At 54.2% G+C, this 19398-nt stretch overlaps 8 protein-coding genes across 8 annotated transcripts; 6 read left to right on the top strand and 2 right to left on the bottom strand.

Moving 5' to 3' along the window:
• Positions 1-52: 52 nt before the first annotated feature.
• Positions 53-753, bottom strand: K452DRAFT_219178 (uncharacterized protein; the record flags this gene model as incomplete). Its single annotated transcript, XM_033536403.1, has 2 exons — positions 53-294; positions 351-753. The coding sequence occupies 2 exons, from the start codon at positions 751-753 to the stop codon at positions 53-55; spliced, it is 645 nt and encodes a 214-aa protein (XP_033402323.1).
• A 930-nt stretch (positions 754-1683) lies between these two features.
• Positions 1684-3328, top strand: K452DRAFT_68266 (uncharacterized protein). The gene is made up of 3 exons (XM_033547027.1): positions 1684-1706; positions 1757-2212; positions 2288-3328. Exons 2-3 carry the CDS (start codon positions 1960-1962, stop codon positions 3097-3099), a joined length of 1065 nt encoding a protein of 354 aa, XP_033402322.1. The 5' UTR covers positions 1684-1706; positions 1757-1959; the 3' UTR covers positions 3100-3328.
• Positions 3328-3932, top strand: K452DRAFT_68271 (uncharacterized protein). Its single transcript, XM_033547028.1, has one exon. It carries the CDS (start codon positions 3557-3559, stop codon positions 3887-3889), a length of 333 nt encoding a protein of 110 aa, XP_033402321.1. The 5' UTR covers positions 3328-3556; the 3' UTR covers positions 3890-3932.
• Positions 3933-3976: 44 nt separating this feature from the next.
• On the bottom strand, positions 3977-6250 carry K452DRAFT_355091 (uncharacterized protein; the record flags this gene model as incomplete). Its single annotated transcript, XM_033545936.1, has 1 exon — positions 3977-6250. One exon carries the CDS (start codon positions 6248-6250, stop codon positions 3977-3979), a length of 2274 nt encoding a protein of 757 aa, XP_033402320.1.
• Positions 6251-6385: 135 nt separating this feature from the next.
• K452DRAFT_282794 (uncharacterized protein) lies at positions 6386-9644 on the top strand. Its single transcript, XM_033539648.1, has one exon. It carries the CDS (start codon positions 6830-6832, stop codon positions 9221-9223), a length of 2394 nt encoding a protein of 797 aa, XP_033402319.1. The 5' UTR covers positions 6386-6829; the 3' UTR covers positions 9224-9644.
• A 3332-nt stretch (positions 9645-12976) lies between these two features.
• Positions 12977-13593, top strand: K452DRAFT_282792 (uncharacterized protein). Its single transcript, XM_033539647.1, has 4 exons — positions 12977-13124; positions 13200-13257; positions 13312-13452; positions 13510-13593. The coding sequence occupies exons 1-4, from the start codon at positions 13075-13077 to the stop codon at positions 13528-13530; spliced, it is 270 nt and encodes an 89-aa protein (XP_033402318.1). The 5' UTR covers positions 12977-13074; the 3' UTR covers positions 13531-13593.
• A 505-nt stretch (positions 13594-14098) lies between these two features.
• Positions 14099-16812, top strand: K452DRAFT_282790 (glycosyltransferase family 66 protein). The gene is made up of 5 exons (XM_033539646.1): positions 14099-14327; positions 14379-14459; positions 14520-15113; positions 15169-16330; positions 16381-16812. The coding sequence occupies exons 1-5, from the start codon at positions 14174-14176 to the stop codon at positions 16649-16651; spliced, it is 2262 nt and encodes a 753-aa protein (XP_033402317.1). The 5' UTR covers positions 14099-14173; the 3' UTR covers positions 16652-16812.
• A 26-nt stretch (positions 16813-16838) lies between these two features.
• K452DRAFT_282789 (uncharacterized protein) lies at positions 16839-19238 on the top strand. The gene is made up of 2 exons (XM_033539645.1): positions 16839-17058; positions 17111-19238. Exons 1-2 carry the CDS (start codon positions 16934-16936, stop codon positions 19167-19169), a joined length of 2184 nt encoding a protein of 727 aa, XP_033402316.1. The 5' UTR covers positions 16839-16933; the 3' UTR covers positions 19170-19238.
• The last annotated feature ends 160 nt before the right edge of the window (positions 19239-19398 follow it).

Raw genomic sequence — 19398 nt, 5'->3', positions numbered from 1 at the left:
AGGCCACTACAACTTAACGTACACAACCAACGTGGGATCGTTTTGTAGAAGCTTAGCTCATAGATTGCAGGAAGTTGGCCTCCTTGATCTGGCTCCTCCTCTTTGCACGCAGGGCCCTGGTGAGGGTTTCTCTCGCCTTCTCCGCTTCGACGTTTCCCTTGACGCTTCCGTCACCACCCGGTAGGTCTACGGTCTGCTCATAGATGGGTATCTTGGGCGCGAGCGCGTCCGGGTTCAGAAGAGCCTGCTTGCGAAGCCGTTTGGCGGCAAGGCGCCGCTGCTTCTTGGATTTCGCTGTGACAAAAGGCATCAGTGTCAGTGTTGGGCGGCGCAGGGAAAAGAAGACCAACAAAACAAATCGCCTTCAGTTTCAGCCTCCTTGGAGGCAGTCTTGGACTTCAGCACGGTCCACAGCCATGCGGGGTATTCCGAATCCTCGAGGGCAACAGGGTCTTGCTTATTCTTAAGGAAGTTGAGGCCCTTCAGCGGGGTGCCGGCGGGCACGGAGCTCTGGACGAGGACGGGGGCAGCGGGGGGCTTGGCCGACTCGACGGAGCCAGGAGTCAATGGGGCACTGAAGGGCTGAGCGGCGGAGGTTGAGGTAGCGGCGGGAGGCGTGTGGGAGTCAGGCTCGCCTTGTCGCGGCGCGGCGGCAGTTGCGGTGTTGGCGTTGACGGCGAGTTGGAAGGCGGGGCGGGCCGAGGAGAAGGCGCGGCGGGGGGCGCGGAGGAGGAAGCAGCGGGGGCACAGCATGGCAGGCAGTTTGTCTCTCTCTTGCCCAATGTTCTGGAGAGTCCCGTCAATCCACAATCCATGATACCTAGCTCGGGAGTCGGGGTAATGTTGATCCGGCGGGTAAATCCCGCTGCTGCAGGTTGGACCTGGCCCTTGTCCGCCCATCCGCCCGCCCGCCAGCCAGCCCAGCCAGGCTTGCAGGTAGAGGCCAGCCCAGCCTGCCAACCCCTCACACCCCGTGCCACGTAAGTAAGTAAGAAGTAAGTAACCAACAACCCAGAAAAAATTTAAAATACGATACTTATTCTCGCTTGCTCGCTTGCTTGCTTGCTTGCTTGCTTGCTTGCTTGCTTGCTTGCTTGCCCGCTTTGCTGCTGCTGCTGCGCCCTGGAAGAGGTTGGGCTTTCCGTGGCCCGGTCGCGCCCGACCCACCCGGCGATAAATTTGCGCTTGATTCGCTCTCAAATCAACACCATTTCCCGGCTGCCGTCTAACTGGCTCCTCCCTCCCTCTCCTGCCAAAGCTCACGCCAACTGTCGCCCTCGGACGCTGCCCCCCTCCCGTGACGTCGGTAAGTCGTCGTCCACTCGCACCCGCGCACCTGTCTGCCATGCATTGCCAGCGCATCGCCTCCAATAATGCCTTCCCCCAGCCCTGCCTCACGCCTCGTGCTAACGCCTCGCCGCCCGTGCTAGCCAGGTCGCAACCTCCTTGACTGGTAGAGCTTATTCTTCCTCTCCACACGGCCACAGACCTCACTGCGGCGGCCGCGATACATCATCCCCGGATTCGCGTCCCTGTCGTCCCGTCTGTCAGCCTAGCCTGCGCATCCCCCGGATCCCGCCAATTGCCAACGCATCGCTACCTGCGAGGTGACTCAACCCTGCCAACGACCGACTCATAACCTCTAGCTGCGGACCGGCTCGAGTAGAAGCTTCACTGACCATTGCGCTCCGTCGCTCCCGCTGAAGGTACGTGATCCCGACGCGCGCTTGATTGGGCGTGCGCTGACACGACCAAGCCACACTCCATCGCCGCCAGCTGCCTCGCGACCCGCTCCTATTGATCGCACCTTTCCTCAGGCAGCGACTATCACCATTACCTGGTGCTTGCTACTCGTCGGATTCGCCGGGCAGACGCTGCGCTACAGGCGCGTTTGGCCTTCGAGCGTCGCGTATACTTGACTTTGCCACGAACAAGACGGGAAGAAGACGACCCTCCCTCATGATGGAGTACGCGCAGTATCAACAGCCACATCCCCACAACCATGCTCAGACGCACCTGCAAAACACCTATTCCGCGCCGCCTCAGTCCGCCGGTCCCGGTGCAATAACGTCGCCAAACCAGCAGACTCAGATGCACCCTTCGCACAACCAACAGTCGCCGATATTGCCCTCGCAACAGAATCCATACTCGCAGCAAGGCGCATCGGGCGCTACCGGCCATCAGGTTCAGCAAATGGGATATCCTCCGGCAGGTTACGGCGTGCCGGCTGGCATGCACCAGCAGTACATGTCGCCTACTCAAGCTGCCGCCATGGCCACGGCGGCAGCAGCTGGCCAACCGTATTATCCCATGGCCGACGGAGGCATGCAAGGACAGCTCAGCCAGGACCCGAGAGCATCTCCAAGGATAGGAGGCGCTCAGATCAAGGCTGACCCGCGAGGTCCTCGTTCTCCGACACAGGTTCCCAATAGTATGGGAGCGCAGACGCCCATACCTCCGCAAGTCCAGATGTCGCAGTCCTTGCCCCGTAGAATGAGCCAGCAGATCAGCAGCCCGGCAATGCAACATCCCCAACCGGCCATGAACCATGCTGCTGCCAACCGTCCGTCCGCTCCGCCGCAAATGCCGCCTCAAGCACCCCCTGTACAGCAACACCAGTCCTCCCCGGATTTGGTGCCAGGCGGTGCGGAGGAGTCGCCTCTTTATGTCAACGCCAAGCAGTTCCACCGGATTTTGAAGCGGCGCATGGCGCGACAAAAGCTCGAGGAAGCATTGCGCCTCACTTCTAAAGGACGGAAGCCGTATCTACACGAATCGCGTCACAACCATGCAATGCGCAGACCGCGTGGGCCAGGCGGACGCTTCTTGACTGCGGACGAGGTGGCCGCTATGGAGAAGGCCAATGCCACAAACAATGGCGATGTAGAGGATGGTGGTGACAAGGAAAATGCTGGAACGCCAACGAAGGTCATCCAAGCTGGACACTTGGGTTCCGCAAAAAGGAAGACTGCTCCAAACGCCCAAATCGTGCCCTTGGGCAAGAAGACAAAGACGGGCAATTTCCCCGTGCAGAGGCCCAGTACGAGTGGAGATGAGAGTGAGGAAGAAGACGACGAGGCGGACGATGACGATGGATGAAGGCTCTTAGGTCGGGCTTCAGCGTGCAGTAGAGGTTCAAGCAACCTGGTCGTGTTTGCGTCTCAGTGAGGGTTGTGAGGTCACCGTCGTTACAACCTGCTTGAGCCTCGCTTCACTAACCAACCAGTACTGCATGTACGCTTTTTACTTTTTTCTTATATTTTCCCATTTCCGTTTTTGATTTCTTACGTTTCTTTTACGAGTTACGACAGCGAGCGCATATTTGTTTTCGAGGTGGGTGTGAGTTGTTTGGTCTGTTGATGAACGATTCACAAATTGCACCTGAATGACCGAGGGTTTCGGCTTTCTGCTCTTTCCGTGTCTACTTTGGCCTTTACCGCAAAGGGCCTTCATTCGCTAGACTGGCGTCTGGTGGGATGCTATCAAACACGGCCCAAGTTCTGGACAAGGAGGGACGCAGAAAGGGCAAACAATAGACGGAGAGTTCCCTCGCCGGATGGAAAAAAGGCAAATTGGCACTTTCCCTACCCCTATACCCTTCATTCTCTGCCGGTTTTGTCGCTTTTTCACCTTCGTTATCACATCTCTATGGTTCCCTAGCTTCTGCAGGATTGACGGAAGGTTGGTTTACTTTGCAGAGTTGTCGCATAAAGCCATTTCCGTTTTCTTCACTTTCTTTCCTTGCTTTCCAAATGCGACACGGAAGACATGCTTGCAGGGAGGACATCTGTATTATATAAGCTTGATGAATCGCGGAGCTCGTGGCTCCGACATCATTTACTACCTACGACTTGTGGTTTTGTTATCGCTTACCATGCAACCATTATGAACTACTCCGATTGACAACGCTGAAAAGCAATCGAGCCTAAGTATCAATTGACTTGCTGTTCTGGGATGCCTTCCACCCTCAAAAATCCTAATCGTCTTGAATATCGTCGTCGCTTAACACAAGCTTCTCCAATCCTTCCTCGTTGGAACCGACCACGTTCCCCGCCCTTGCCGGCTCGAACATGACCGGTTGCTCCACATGCCACTGCTGATCCTCCACATCCCGGCCAAAATCTTCGGTAAGATCATCACCCGATCCGATATTGACACCGCGAAAATCAACGATCTTCTCAATCTCCCGTAGCCTCGAAGCGGCAGGCCCGGAAGTCGAGCCTCCTCGTCGCAGGACAGTAGCCATATATGGCAAGCGCTCGAGCAGCATTTCGCGCTTGGCCATGCCACCAAGGCCAAGAGCAGGTGGCACAGCACTTCCGTCGCCCTCGTGACTTTGTTGCCGCTTGCGATTGAAGCCGCCATTGTTACCCCATGTCTCAACGCTGCCATTTCCATGAGATGGAACAGTTATTGCTTCTCTCGGTGTGCCGGCCGAGGATTCCATTTGTGCTCTTCGGAAGGAGAGGTCAAGAAGCCCTTCAATCTCCTCCCGAAGGTGCCACAGTCTGGCAGAGGTCGGGTAGAACATCCGATAGGCGTCAGACTTTGCACCCAGTGGCGTTCTCCCTCCTTTCATTCCGGGTGGGGGCAGGCTCCTATTGACTGGATATGGCAGACTGAAAAGTAACCCGCGGACACTAGCTTGGAAGCTCATCTCTTCCTGTCGTGAGCTGTCGGCACCGGTTCCTTGGTGTGTCCGCCTTGCAAGGCCTGCAGCACTGAAGCGGTCAGGAGAAAGCAAATCAGCATCTGACAAAGCGTCAATGCATCCATTGATAGCATCAAAGGTGTCCTCTTCGCTTGTGGTATTGCACGAAAGTATGTAGTTTTCATGCAGAGCTGCGATGAACGTGGAAATATCTGTTCCCAGCTCGTCCAAAAGGGTATCTGGCTTGACTTCCGAAGGTTTTGGACGAATGTGCTGAGGTAGATGATATGGAGGTTGCGGAACGTCACTGTCACCCGTTGGTTCATCTCGTTTGTTGTATACAACCTTGCCCACAGCATGGAATATCCCCAGTTTACTTTCTCTTTGTGTGACCATCGCCAATGACTCTTGCTCCATCTTCGTAAGTGGCTTACCCCGACTGCCCTTTGCCGGGCCCTTGAACGTGACCTTACTGCCCCAGTCCGCTGATTCGTCGCCGCGCACGCAGAGAAATTCCAGTGAGAAAATGGCGCTGCGTACGTCACCAATCTCGGCGAGCTTCTTGATGACCTGGGGACCGGGAGTTGTCCTCCTGCCTGACTGGCGTGCCTCTTTGTTCACTACGAGTTCGAGGGCTTTCGTTAAGATAGTGGGTGCAATTGCATTGAATTCGATGACGCTGGTGCCAGGGTGGTTCATAATGTCAGGTCCTAGAAGTCTATGCGCCGTGAAACTGTCGGCAGCCGCTGTGCTTGTTGATAGCAATGTCTCCGAGATGACCATAACAATGGGTGTGACTGGGGTAAGAGCTTCTGTGGGATACATGGGCAGCTTGCCGAGAGGAATAGACGAAGATAGGTACCGCTGGACGGAGGTCTGGAATGCTTGCAGAGCCGATGACGAGCGCGCAAAGGTGTTTGGGAAATCTTCGATCAGGATTACTTGCCTGCCCGCAGACGTGTCGGAGGCTGTACCCTGCGGACCTCCGAGCTCCAAGCTCCCAAACTTGCCACTGCGGCTCATAAAGTCTTCGAAGTGAGTTGACAAGGAGACAAAGTTATCTGAAGAGAAGTCGGAACCCGTGGGGTTCTTCCATTCAATTAGATCGAACATCAATTCTTTGGACAACAGGTGAAGAGTGGTCGTCTTGGCCGTGCCTGCCGCACCCTTGAGGATGAGAAGGCGCTTTGGGTCGCGCCGTTGAAGCACAGCGGCCAGCCATTTCCTGACGTCGGCCACCTTTTTCTTGTGCACTGCAAGCTCGTCGAGGTTGACGGGCGCGTACTTTTCAACCCAAGGCCGGTGAGGAGGCACCTCGGCAGGATGCTTCTTGGCGGCAGACGACGGCTTGAGGAATTTCTGACTGCCACGTCTGGCGTCGTCACTGCCATGGCGAGGGCGCTTGCGCGGCCTCACGCTGGCCTCATGGGCGGAGTCACCAGAGTCGTATTCCTGGATAGCATCTGCCTCATGTTCCGGGCTAGGCGACGACTGAGACGGCTGACGTTGGGTGGCGGAGCTGCTGAAAAAAGAATAGAGTGACTTATCGCGCAGCGGCTTGACCGAAGAGGCGGAAGAAGAGGTGTCGTGGAGCTCCATGGTTTGCTCCGCGCGACGGAAGGCGTTGCGGTAGGTGGACGAGGCACGGCATCACGTGACAACGCCACTGCCACCACCATGCTTGCAGCACTGCAGCACTTGCAGCATGCAGCCAGTCGCGGCTTCCCCGGCCAACGACGCCTCTCCACGCACCTGCTTGTGCAACCTGGCCGGCAAGTCGCGTCTTGACAGTTGTTAAACCGGTCAAACTGCCCTTCTCAGCCGCCGTACCTGTCCCCTGCTCTGCTCCCCTCATTGCTCGCTCTCATAGCCGCTCGACGCCGCTGCCGCCTCGCCATGCCGTCACCCACCCTGTTGTTCGCCTCGTTTGGCTCGCCTTGGGCTGGAACGGGGCGGCTGCATCATGCCTGTCTTTCCGTACGAGGCATTTCTGGCCACGCGGTGTCGTCTCAGCCAAAGTTCCTATCATTACTTAGTCTCCGACTCTGCTCTATGCTGCCACGCAAGCAACCACCAATCTACACAACTCGTCCATTGATCTCACGCTCTGCTCTTTTGCAGTCATCCCATTCATCACTCATACCACTTATATCTTAGCTCCCTGCCACTTTTATCACAATGGCCAAGTCCAAGAGGTCTGGCAAGAAAGCTGCACGCCAATTCGAGCCCACCCCTCCCACGAGTCCTCGTGTCAAGCCAGACGGCCAATCATCGCTCAGCCCCATCCCCTCCTCGCCGGCCCTGTCTGCCCAGCAAACGCGGCAACCAAGCCCCTCCCCCTCAGACAAAGGCTCTGTCACATCTCCACAGCAGCCCACTGTTGAAGATTACCAGAGCGACACTGAGAAGCTCACTTCCGACCTGTTGGAAGCCCAAGCCAAGGACTCTGTGGAAAAGGAACTCGAAACAACCACAGTTGACGATCAGAGTGCATGTTGCCAACCAGCAGAAAGCACTGAAACCACCCCTGACGCTACTGAAAAAGAAGGCACCAGTGAGCCTACCACAACTACGGAGGGCCCAGTAGTTATATTGGAAGACAGTGCGGACAGAGGCGCTGCAGAGAAGATTGCCGACACAGGCGACACTCCAGATACGTCTGCAGTCCAAGACTCTCAGGCAAGCGGCATCACTCAACCAGACGAACCTGATCAGGTTTCGGCGGACCAAGCAGTGGACGACCAGCCTTCTGCAGAGCAACCTACAGTGGAGCAACCTTCAGCTGACAGCCCTACGGGAGAGGAACCTGCCATTGGAGATTCGACTGCTGAGGAACATTCAAAGGAAACCGCAGAAGAGCCCACAGAGAAGATTGCTGAGGCGCCTATAGGGGAGCTCGCAAAGGAGATCGCAAAAGAGCTCGCAGGTGATCCTGCAGAGGAGTCCAAAAAAGAGCCGATAAAGGAACCCACCGAAGAGCTCACAGAGCCAGCGGGACAGCCAGCTACCGAACAAACCGCAGTGGAGCAACCTCCAATTGAACAAACCCCAATTGGGAAACCTGCAACTGCTCCGCCTAATACCACACCAACGCCAAAAACAGCGACGGCTGCATTTGCAACGGCGAGAAACTCGCCATCACTTTCCCACATGGGGTTCCGAACCGAGACACCGACGCCGAGGTCTCCCATTGTGCCGTCTTATCCACAAACGAGGAATCCCTATTACCCTCCTTCAATTGCAGACTCCTCCTATTCTTCATCCTCCATGTCGGGGTATCCACCCCCCAATTACTACTATCCCGGCATGCCCAGTTATGGCATGATGCCCCCTCATGCCACGCCTCCGTACCAGCCACCATATGGTGGTTTTGGCTCGCCGTACGGCCCGTATCCTGGTAGCCCAATGGCCCAGCGTCATAACTCCACTAGCTCAAGGTCTACCAACCTTGCTGATTTCAATTTCGGGGCCAATGGATCTGCAATGGAAGACGAATCAGGAGACCTGCTGGGTCGAATCTCTTCGGCTATTCCAGATCTAAATTTGTTGCTGTCCCGCTACAACGAGACTCGCAGCCAACTTGGTATTCGCGAGGAACTCATCCGTAAGTCGGAGGCTGCGCAGGCGGATGCTGTCAAACGGAAAGAGGACTACATTGACAGCTTGACCAAACAACTTGAGGATGTTGCCAAACAACACTCATCTGAGAGCAACAAGCTCAGACTCCAGATTGGTGACCTCGAAGAAAAGAAGTCAGAACTAGAGGAGACCATCGCAGAGGCTGAGAAGAGTAAAAAGGAGTTGGAAGAGGTCAAAGCTGCCTTAGAGGAAGGGAAGACTCTCATTGAGACTGAAAAGCTAGAGCTTGAAAGGTCTACCACCGAAGAAAAGGAGCGCCTGTTAAAAGAGTTCGAGGATTGGAAAGAGAATGCCAACCAGACTTTTGAATCCGAAAAAATGGCTCTTGCCGTTGAGTTCGACCGACTGCAGAAAGAGAAAGAAGACGCGACCGAGAGGGAGAAGGCGCAGATGGTCGAAGATCACCTCAAGGAAAAGGAAACCATGCGCAACGAATTCCAGCGGCAGAAACGAGAAATGGAGAACAGCTTCGAAAAAGTCCGGAAGGAGTTGGAATCCAAATTAAGTGGCGTACAAAGAGACTTCGAGGAAGCCTTAAAGAAAGAGCGCGAGAGCCGTGAGGTTTGGAACGCCGAACGTGAGAGCCTGACAAAAGGCTGGGAGGATGAACGTGAAACACTCCAGAAAAGTTGGGACGATCAGCGCGAACTTCTCCACAGTCAATTCAACAAGGAGAAAGAAGAACTCCGGAAGGAGTGGGATGCGCGCCAAACAGAGCTCGAGCAGAAGGCGCAAGATGATAGGGACGCAATGGCGGAGGAGAAGGAGAGGATGAAGAAAGAGTGGGATGATGACAAGGCGAGCCTCGAAAAAGTTGTTGGCGAGCTCAAGACAATTGCTGGCAATTGGGGACTCGAAAAAGAACGTATGCAGAAGATCATTGAAGGCCTCGGCGACCTTCCAGAGCTCAAGGGCAAGGGAGACGCACATTAGTAAGTTCATCTTTTGGTCTCACAACGTACATGGCATGCCGTTTCTGGCTTAATTCTGGCTTCATTTTTCTTTTCCTTTCTTTTCTTTTCTTTTTTCTTTTTTCTTTTTTGTTTAATCCTCGTGTATCGTCATTTCGTGTCTTTCTTCTCGCGGGCACACCGATGGCTAGTTGGAAAAAAAGAGAAGAAAAAATGGACGTAAAGAAACTTGCATCATCTTCGGCTTTAGCTGCCAATAGAATCCAACTTGGCTTTATATACACACGTCTCTGGCTATTGGTGTGTGAATTGGATTGCACTTTCGCTAACTTGTAATGCTACGCAGTTCCGACGCCTTTTCCCGTCTGCAAAAGCAAGTGTTCGACGTTGCGACAACGCACTACAAGAACCCTCCGACACCTCAATCGGATACGACAAAAGAGCTACCACCGGGTTTACCGTCTTTCTTGGACGATAGTCCTTCGGCTTATCACATCCGCACCTCGTATATCATGCATCAAATCTCTACCGTTCTCACCACTCGCATATTCACGCCTTTCCTTTTCAGTCTGAACGGTGAAGAAGCTTCAATGAATGATGTTCTTCGAGAAACGAGCGTTCAGCTGCGACAGAAAAGTCCGCTCAAGGAAGCCGTTTGGCGTCGTCAAACTCTGACGTCAATGTTTACTGGTAATGATGCCAAGCGGCGCATCAACGCAGTAGCCGGAAAGATTGTCGATGAAATTTGCAACGCCGTTAAAGACTTTGCAGAGTCCGGACACGAGGAGCAAGTCCGCATTGAGATAAGGAGGGTCGTCAAACTCGCGGCCGAAACGTGGCGCTTCGCGCGCTTGGAGCGGGAGGCTATATCTGCGCATATGCCACCACCAGGTGCTACATCCGAATTCGATAATCAAGCTGACTTTTGGCCGGCACAGTCATTTGATGCACCTGACTACTCTGTTAGCTCAATTGCCGGACTGGACGAAAAACCTGGCCCGAAATCAGAGGTACTACTGCGGCTTTTCCCTGTTATCAGCCGTGAACCGTGCTTGAAAGGTTCACGCGCAGCCAGCGAACAGCAGGGTAAGGAGGACGTGGGATATGTCTATAACTACGGCCTCGCACTGTATGAGGACTCACCGGCAGTTCTTTCAAGGCTGCGCGAAGTACAAATACCTCAATCATCCAGTCCTCCACCAAATCCGAGCGAAGAGGAGACAACAGCTTCGCCACCAGAAGAATCACCAGGTAATGCCGCAAGTACCCCAAAAGATGATAAAAATTCAAAGACTGAGCCGGAACCGAAGGACACCCCAACCGACAAAGAAGAGCAAGATTCCAAGACTAATGCAGTAATCGACTTCGAGTCGAGCAAAATAGAAGACACTGCCCCTGAAGATACCACAAATGAGAAAAATGAATCATCTGACAAGAAAGAGGACGTAAAGGAAGGGGCAGAGTTTAATTCACCAGAACCAGGTTCTAAAGAAGAAGAAAAGACAGGAGATACGTTATGCGCGGACCAGACAGAGGCCACAGAAGCAGCGACCCCAGAGCGTGAAAGTAAACTCGAAGAAGGGGGAACGCCAGATGCTTTCAATGCTACGACCGGTACAGATGAGCAATCATCAACAAGGGAACCAGGTCCTGATGTTGAAGATAAAACCAACGAACAAACCTCCCATGACGCTACGGAAGAAGACAAAGCTATCAATGAAGCCTCTGAGGGTTCGCCTGCTTATATTGCGCTACCTCGTAGGTACGACAGGTCACTTGAAGAGGAAGATGCAGAAGAAAAATCAGGGAAAGACGAGCATCTTAACGGCGATGATGATATCGGCAAGAGAGACTCAACGGAGGAAGTAACCATGGAGAACAAGGCCATCGACAGTCAACCCACTGAAGACGCACCCCTCGAGAAGCAGTTATCTAAAGACGAGACTCCTGAAGAAGATCCCGAAAAAACAGTCAGAGGCGAGACTGAAGGAGATAATGCCGAAGCAGATCCAGTGAATCAGGAATCGAGCGAAGAAAAGTTGATTGAAGCTGGCAAGGCCGAAGAAGACAAACCAGTAGAAGAGAAACCCAGGGAAGATATGTTGTCTGCATATGAGAACGCCACTGGGCAAACACTCCCCGCCGAGACCGGACCTGAGAAGCCTGCCGACGACGGTATGAAGGTTGTTGAAGAATCCGCGAATGAAGAAAAGAAGCCCATTGAGGAGCCTACTGAAGAGAAAGCTGGCTACATCTCGCTATCACGCAACTACAGTGCAGCACCAGCCCCAGTCTTGTCATCAGAGAGTGCAAGGAGCATTCACTCTATATCTCGGCCATCATCAAGACGGTCGAGTACAAATAAGACAGGGAGCGGAAAGGATGAGCTCACCGGTGACTCTACCACGGAAGCAGACACGACCGAGGCGACTGCTCTGAGCAGCAAAGCAGAAAGCATCAAAGAAATAGTTTTTGCTCATAGGTCGCGGTCCTCATCAAGAAAACCAGGCAGTAAGGCCAGAAGCATGAAAACAGGAAGTACAACAACCGAAGGCACCAAGGACGATGACTCTGCTTCAGAGAAAACTGCGCGCATAAGAAGCCTCTCGCGGACTTCTTCTAGGACCCGCAGTCGCTCCCGTGCGAGCAAACCCATTGAAGTGGGAGGTAAAGAACCCGGAGTTGAGCAAGTTCCACGATATCGCATGCGCGACACACCAGTCGGGCCCCGCTCTCCCAGCCTCCGCCGTACGTCCAGCTTAAAGACGCATTCGCGAACGACTAGTGAGCGTCCCAGTCAGTACACATATCGCAGAGGCTCGGCGCATGGCCTTGGCAGCAGTCCCGAGCGAGCAAGTGAGGAATTGTCCCGTGGCACTGCTCGGAATGTTATTAGACACGGCACAGGCAGTTCTGACGGGTCCGACCGGGGGAGTAGCAAGAGCTTTGGGTCTACAAGCAGCCGAGGAACGGTGTCGGACAACAGGAGCGCGGCCATCAAGGGCTTGTACCAGCAGCACCCGCACCATGCCATCTCGAGCTGAGGTTGTGTGTGTGTGGGGGAGGAGTGGATAGGTTGGGCGTTGGTTAATTTGGACTGTTTTTGGCGCAACGCACTATGATTGGGCTGTACTCGTATGTTTCTGTTTTTGGCCCTGGACTTAATGAAATTGTTTGCCGCAGTGCCGCTGGTGTGGGGACCCAGATTGAGCCACGTCTGGACGCGTCTCTCAGATGATTCCACAGCCACGTAAATGTACCATGGTCACGGTTCGCTGATGGTGCCTCGCGCGAGGGCCGGCACGCAACGGAAGTCGAGCTGGCTAGGGCATACTATCCTTGACCGCTCGGCAAAGACGGCAGATGGACGCGCGGATCCGGGGCCGACAGCGAGAGAGGCGTGAGAAGACCACGCAGGTTGCATGCGCAGGCAATGCGGGTTCGCCTGAGCCGGATGGCGTTGAGGGAAGCAGTTTTGAGTTGACGAACGAGTGGATTGGGGCGCGGTTCGGGGGGCGACAAGCTTTCGGGGGGGGCTGTGCTGGGGAGGTGGGCTGTTAGTGGTGGTGACTGTGTGGCTGTGGGCTGTGGCCGGGCGCATCGCCGTCGCCGTCGCCGTCATTAGGTTTCGCCCTTCGCTGATCGGGCGCGTGTCAGGTGGCTGCAACTAGTGCCGAACTCGATACAAATCCAGCGTCAGCCCTGTTCCCTTGCGCCCGCAATCGTCACTCTTCATCTCCGACTCCGCGCCCTCTCTTCCTCTCTCTCTTTCTCTCGCTCTCACTCGCCTCATCTCTTTATCTCTCCGCGCCGCCGCCACACCCACCCGCTTTCTCCACGCCATACCTACTCTCTAAACACTCCAACATCACCATGTCCAACCAAGGTTATTACCAGGGCGGTCCCCAGTACCCTCCCCAGAGGTACGTACCATTTACTTGGCGACATCCAAGCACGCGCGCGCGCGCCACCAGCACGAGCTAACCTCTGTCTCACAGCTATGGCCCACCCCAACCAGGCTATGGCCAACAGTATGGTGGCTACCCTCAGCAGCCGGTAAGCTTGCGCGCCTGCGTGTCGCCCAATCCCACAGACTAACACCCGTCACAGATGCAGTACCAGCAAGGGCCTCCACAGCAGGTTATCGTGAAGGAGAAGAAGGATCGTGGCTGCTTGGGCTCTTGTCTCGCCATTCTCTGCTGTTGTTTCGTGTGCGAGGAAGGTTGCGAGTGTTGCGCCGAATGCTGCGAGGTAAGTGACGATTGCGCAGGCTAGCTGAGGCTTCAGCAGCCAACTAACGGGATCCAGTGCGCCGAGGACTGCTGTTAAACAAGCAATCAACACGGAGTGATACCCTACGACACTACGAAAACGGCTGCGAATCGAAGCCAGCGTCCGCGTCGCCGAAGTTGATGTTTGCGACGACGACGACGACGACGACAGCAACAACAACGTCCTGACGTCAGCCCTCAGCCATGACGCGGGCCCGGGACACTGGAAGCTTGGTTAACGGGGAGGTGTGCGAGGACGAACGACACATTCTAGCTTTGTTTTCAGGCCGCCTGGAGGTCAGGGCTGGCTGGATTGGGGACGATCCCCTCTTTTACTTGAGCCTGCGTATGCGGCTGACACGACGGTTTTCCTGCTTTTTGTTTCTTTATGATAATTGACTACCCCCGGATCGAGTTCTTGTTTCATTCTATTTACTTTGAGGCGAAAAAATTGATTTTGCACACCCCCTTTCGTGGGAGAGACTGCCCGTAATATCATCGCTTGTGTGTGTATGCAGTGATGGCGTGGTGCAGTGCCCCGATTCGGTACCTACGCCTGCCCTGGTGCGACCCGGACGCGCGCCGTTACCCGAGCCCGCCCGCGCTGACGAAGCTCCATCCAGGATATGTGGCTCCTTAGCTACTGAGAGCAACACCACAATTCCTCAATTGCGTTTGCCCACCCACCTCTTTGCTCTGAAATGGCTGCCGCCGCAGAGCAGAGCGTCCTGAAGGGCGTCACCGGGCGCAACACCCGGGGACTGCTGCGCCTTATCATCCTCTGCACCATTGCAGCTGCCGCCGTCTCCAGTCGCCTGTTCAGTGTTATCCGCTTCGAGAGCATCATCCACGAATGTAAGCTTGCTATCTCGTCGCTGCACGAGCCTTGCGCTGATGTCCTCGCAGTCGATCCCTGGTTCAATTTCCGTGCGACCAAATACCTCGTGAACAATGGCTTCTACAGCTTCTGGGACTGGTTCGACGACAGTATGCCATCTCCAGAGACAGCTCTCATACTCTCAAGTAGCTGATGGAACCCCACTACAGGAACATGGCATCCTCTCGGCAGAGTCACGGGCGGCACCCTGTACCCGGGCTTGATGGTTACCAGCGGCGTCATCTACCACATCCTCCGGTTCTTGACCATTCCCGTCGACATTCGTAACATCTGCGTGTTGCTCGCACCCGCCTTCTCGGGCCTTACTGCTTTCGCCACCTATCTCCTTACTTCGGAGATGTCGGAATCGCCGTCCGCTGGGCTTCTGGCGGCCGCTTTCATGGGCATTACGCCCGGCTACATCTCGCGCTCCGTTGCGGGCAGTTACGACAACGAGGCCATTGCCATCTTTCTTCTCGTCTTCACCTTCTTCCTCTGGATCAAGTCTCTCAAGAACGGATCCGCCCTCTGGGGTGCGTTGACCGCGCTCTTCTACGGCTACATGGTGTCAGCGTGGGGTGGATATGTTTTCATCACGAACCTGCTTCCTCTGCATGCTTTCGTGTTGATCTGCATGGGCAGATACAGCCCTCGGCTTTACGTCAGCTATACCACCTGGTATGCGCTTGGGACGTTAGCTAGCATGCAGATTCCATTCGTCGGATTCTTGCCCATCAGGAGTAGCGAGCACATGTCCGCATTGGGTATTTTTTCGCTTCGTACCAGATTTTTTGATAGCATCGTGCTGACTTTACAAAGGTGTGTTTGGCCTGCTTCAACTCGTGGGTTTCACCGAGTGGGTCAGGACGCAACTTCCGAGCAAGCAATTCCAGACGCTCCTTCGCAGTCTGGTCTTGTTGGTGTTTGTCGTCGCCTTCGGAGGTTTGGTGCTCTTGACTGTTACTGGTGTCATCGCTCCCTGGACGGGCCGTTTCTACTCTCTCTGGGACACGGGCTACGCCAAGATTCACATTCCCATCATTGCCTCCGTCTCGGAGCACCAGCCGACTGCGTGGCCCGCTTTCTTCTTTGACTTGAACATGCTCATCTGGCTGTTCCCTGCTGGTGTTTATATGTGCTTCCGCAAGTTGACGGACGAGCAGGTCTTTATAGTCATCTACGCCGTACTAGCTAGCTACTTTGCTGGTGTCATGGTTCGGCTGATGTTGACTTTGACCCCTATTGTCTGCGTTGCGGCTGCCATGGCGCTTTCGCAGATTCTGGATACCTACCTTGTTGTAGACACTCCTGCGGCATCCGTCAATGCCAAGGCTAAGGAGAGCGGTAACGCAGCTGAGGAAGTGGCTTCCACCATGTTGCCGGCTTCCCTGCGCTCCACTCGTTCGCCTCTGGTTGGTATTTACTCATACGGCTCGAAGCTGACGGTCGTTGCTTCCACCACGATCTATCTGTTATTGTTTGTCTTACATTGCACGTGGGTCACGTCCAACGCCTACTCTTCTCCTTCCGTCGTTTTGGCCAGCAGGCTTCCGGATGGGTCCCAGCACATTATCGACGACTACCGCGAGGCTTACTACTGGCTCCGTCAGAACACTCCTGACAATGCCAAGATTATGTCGTGGTGGGATTACGGTTACCAGATCGGCGGTATGGCTGATAGGCCTACTCTTGTTGACAACAACACCTGGAACAACACCCACATCGCCACTGTTGGCAAGGCCATGAGCTCGCGGGAAGAAGTCAGCTATCCTATCATGCGTCAGCACGAGGTCGACTATGTGCTTGTCGTGTTTGGAGGTCTTCTTGGCTACTCTGGTGATGACATTAACAAGTTCCTATGGATGGTCAGGATCGCTGAGGGCATTTGGCCCGATGAGGTTAAGGAACGCGATTACTTTACCCCGAGAGGCGAGTACCGTGTTGATGATCAAGCGACTCCGGCAATGAAGAACAGTCTGATGTAAGCCACCTGAAACGCCCTAGATCCAAATAGCGCTGACATTTCTGCAGGTACAAGATGTCTTACTACAACTACCACACACTTTTCCCCGCTGGGCAAGCTGCGGACCGCGTCCGTGGCGTCCGTCTGCCGGCTGAGGGCCCTCAGCTTAGCACGATCGAGGAAGCGTTTACCAGTGAGAACTGGATCATCAGAATTTACAAGGTCAAGGATCTGGACAACTTGGGCAGGGACCATGCCAGCGCCATGGCTTTTGAGAAGGGTAACAAAAAGAAGAAATCTACGAAGCGGAGGGGAGCGAGGACTTTGCGTGTCGAATGATTGGACCTACAGGGCGGTTGCTGTACTTTCACTAAGAACAATCAAGTAGCTAAGAGCCAAGTGTACAATAAAGAGCTGGTCACAGGGTCTGTGTTAAAAAAGCACATGACTGGAGTTGCATTTTAGGGTACGGTTTCTTTTCACATGACAATATCCCCTCGCACCTTCCTGCCTGCCGACCTCAACACCTGCCTCCGAAACGCACCACGCCTCACACCTGTCAACCTAGGGTACCTGTGCTTCGCAGCAGTGACGTTCGAGGCGTCCTTGCGTTTCGCTGCCATGGCATGGATTGGGTTGAACATGCCTACGTCTAGGTACCGGCCTGCGGATGACGAAGACTCTGTCACGTATCTTCCTTCAGCTCACTGGTCGACGTATTACTATGAATACCCAGAGCAACTGACGTAGGTATCTTTTGCTCAGTCATCGGAGCAAATGACTGACTTTCACGCACAGCTCATATCCACCTATACCACATCCACCGATTCCACTTCCACTTCCAACAGTTCCAATTCCAGTGCTTCTACCCGAAGCTCCAATGTCGCCTAGCTCTGAGCTGTCAGTCGCTAAGTCCAACAAGCAAACATTTTCTATGTTAAACGCTTTTTTCGAGGCGTTTGTCCCCACTAAGCACATCGCCAGTAGGCCACCGTTAGGCCATGTATCTTTGTCCCGACGTTATTTCGACTACAACAGCGAAGCGCCCGCTCCATATGGCTTCGGCCATCCGTACCCTCGTTCACATGAGAGGCACATTTGGCCATGCATGTACCCTTACTCACCTAAACCAGGTCCCTCGGGCGATATTATCGAATCGCACGAAGTCACAGTCAGGCATTCAAGGGAGTCTCCAGGCAAGGACGCCGAGTACTACGCTGATCCTTACAACCTAACGGTCAACCACTACCATCATGATTTGAGACAAGGCGATGGCATACACTCAGAGGAATACCACATATGCTCGGTTTGTCGACGGCCCCGATCCACTCGTTACCATCGCGAACATCCTTTGGTTCCCGGGCAACAAATAATTCCGGAAGTATGCCGCAGATGTCGGGCAGCGAAAAGCTCCAGTGAGGACGATAAAGTCATAGTAAACGCTCCAGGCAAAAGGGCGGTCAAAGAATCAGAACGCATACGCATCATCAGACTATCAAGCGACCATGATGTAAGAAGTTCTTCTCATTGTAGAAAAACAAGTACCAACACAAGGTCGACAAGCTACTATGAAGATTCTTCTCCCCAGAAGCATCATACAAGATCCAGAAGCCGGACAAGGATCCTCATTCGAGAGACCGAAGGTCGCCGCCGTCGAAGCCTCTCAACTTCACCCCCTCCAGAAGAAAGCGGCAATCCTAGTGAGCTAGTCATCATTAGGCGTATTAGAGTGGCAAGGGCGGATTCGCCAAACTCAGCATGTTCGGTATCAATAGAACGAAGTGCATTGCCTCCCATGGAAGAAAGTCCTAGGCCCTCTTCTTCTCCATGTGGTCGGGTTATAAGCGATGCTGAAAGGAAGCTTGCTGCTCATCCTTCAGCATTCCGCCACGGCTATCTTGTCCCTATACTATCAAACAAAGGGTCTGCTCCTTCTTCTCCATCTTCCCGCTCACAAAAGCTCGCCATTGAGTCACCGACTCCGTCTTCGTCACAAAAAACACCGCGTAGAGACGCACCGATATCGTCTGTTCGCTATGCTCCGCCACCAGATACGATCGCTTCTCTATACTCGAGAGGACATTCTGTCCGGCCTGACCACGGTTTTCATGAGACCCTGTCGAACAGAAGCCAAAGCATGAACAAATTTGCCAGACGGTCAGAAGTGGAAACACCGTATTCCCCACCTACCAGACGTCAAGATAGACAGAGCTTTGAAAGTACGAAAGTGGAGGTCGGCGGTCACCATGTTAAATTCGCTCCAGTGCCTGAGACTTCTGACGGAAAGAAATCTTCACCACGTCCAAGCCCCGAAACAAAGCAACCTAGAGTCCGCCAGCACTACAGAGCTGGATTGGATGGACAGATGAGCAGCGAAGATTTGCCGTTGACGTCGGAACATTTGAATGCCCACGACCACTGGCGAGAGGCTTACATCGACAATGAGCCAGAGGACGAGAAGCCGCCGAGTACCGCCAGCCACGTCGTTCGCAAACCGTCCTTTGATCATCCTCCAAAGGCTTCTCCAAGTGTGTGTTATGTACCTCGGCCGGACCATGTAACTTACCATCGCGCGCCAACTCCTCCGAAGGCACCTAGCCCCCCACCAACAAACGCGACATTGTACGACTATTCGGGCAAGCGTTCAGTCCCCGCGGCAAGCAGGCAAACATCAAACCCGATCACGGAGCCAGCCAAAAGCCAGTGGTCGAGTAAATCAACGGCCAGCGGCACTAGCAGTGGGTCGTATAGGATAGTGGACATGGGGGACGTAGATGAGGTAGACGAGCGTGGATTTTCATTACGAATTAGAAAGATTGAGGAGGCACGCTACTCAGGGAGAGGGAAGGCCAGGTAGTAGGATGAGTGGTCGTAGATACTTGTGGCCCTCCTACAACGAAGCGCCACTGGCGCGATTGATTTAAACCATGACCGTTTTTGTCGCGCGGTGTTACATGAGGATGCTTCCAGATTTACAGTAAATGCCAGACGTAAACCGGGCAGAAAGCTACAGTTATAGCTGTGTGCCAGACACAAACCGCTCGAGATTTACTCGACAGCGTTTCATTCATCGGCATGTTCGGCTG

This window comes from Aplosporella prunicola (genome assembly GCF_010093885.1).
Source record: "Aplosporella prunicola CBS 121167 unplaced genomic scaffold K452scaffold_2, whole genome shotgun sequence".
Classification (NCBI taxonomy): Eukaryota; Fungi; Ascomycota; class Dothideomycetes; order Botryosphaeriales; family Aplosporellaceae; genus Aplosporella; species Aplosporella prunicola.
Note: the sequence above shows the minus strand (reverse complement) of the source record. Positions and strands in the feature narration are given on the sequence as shown.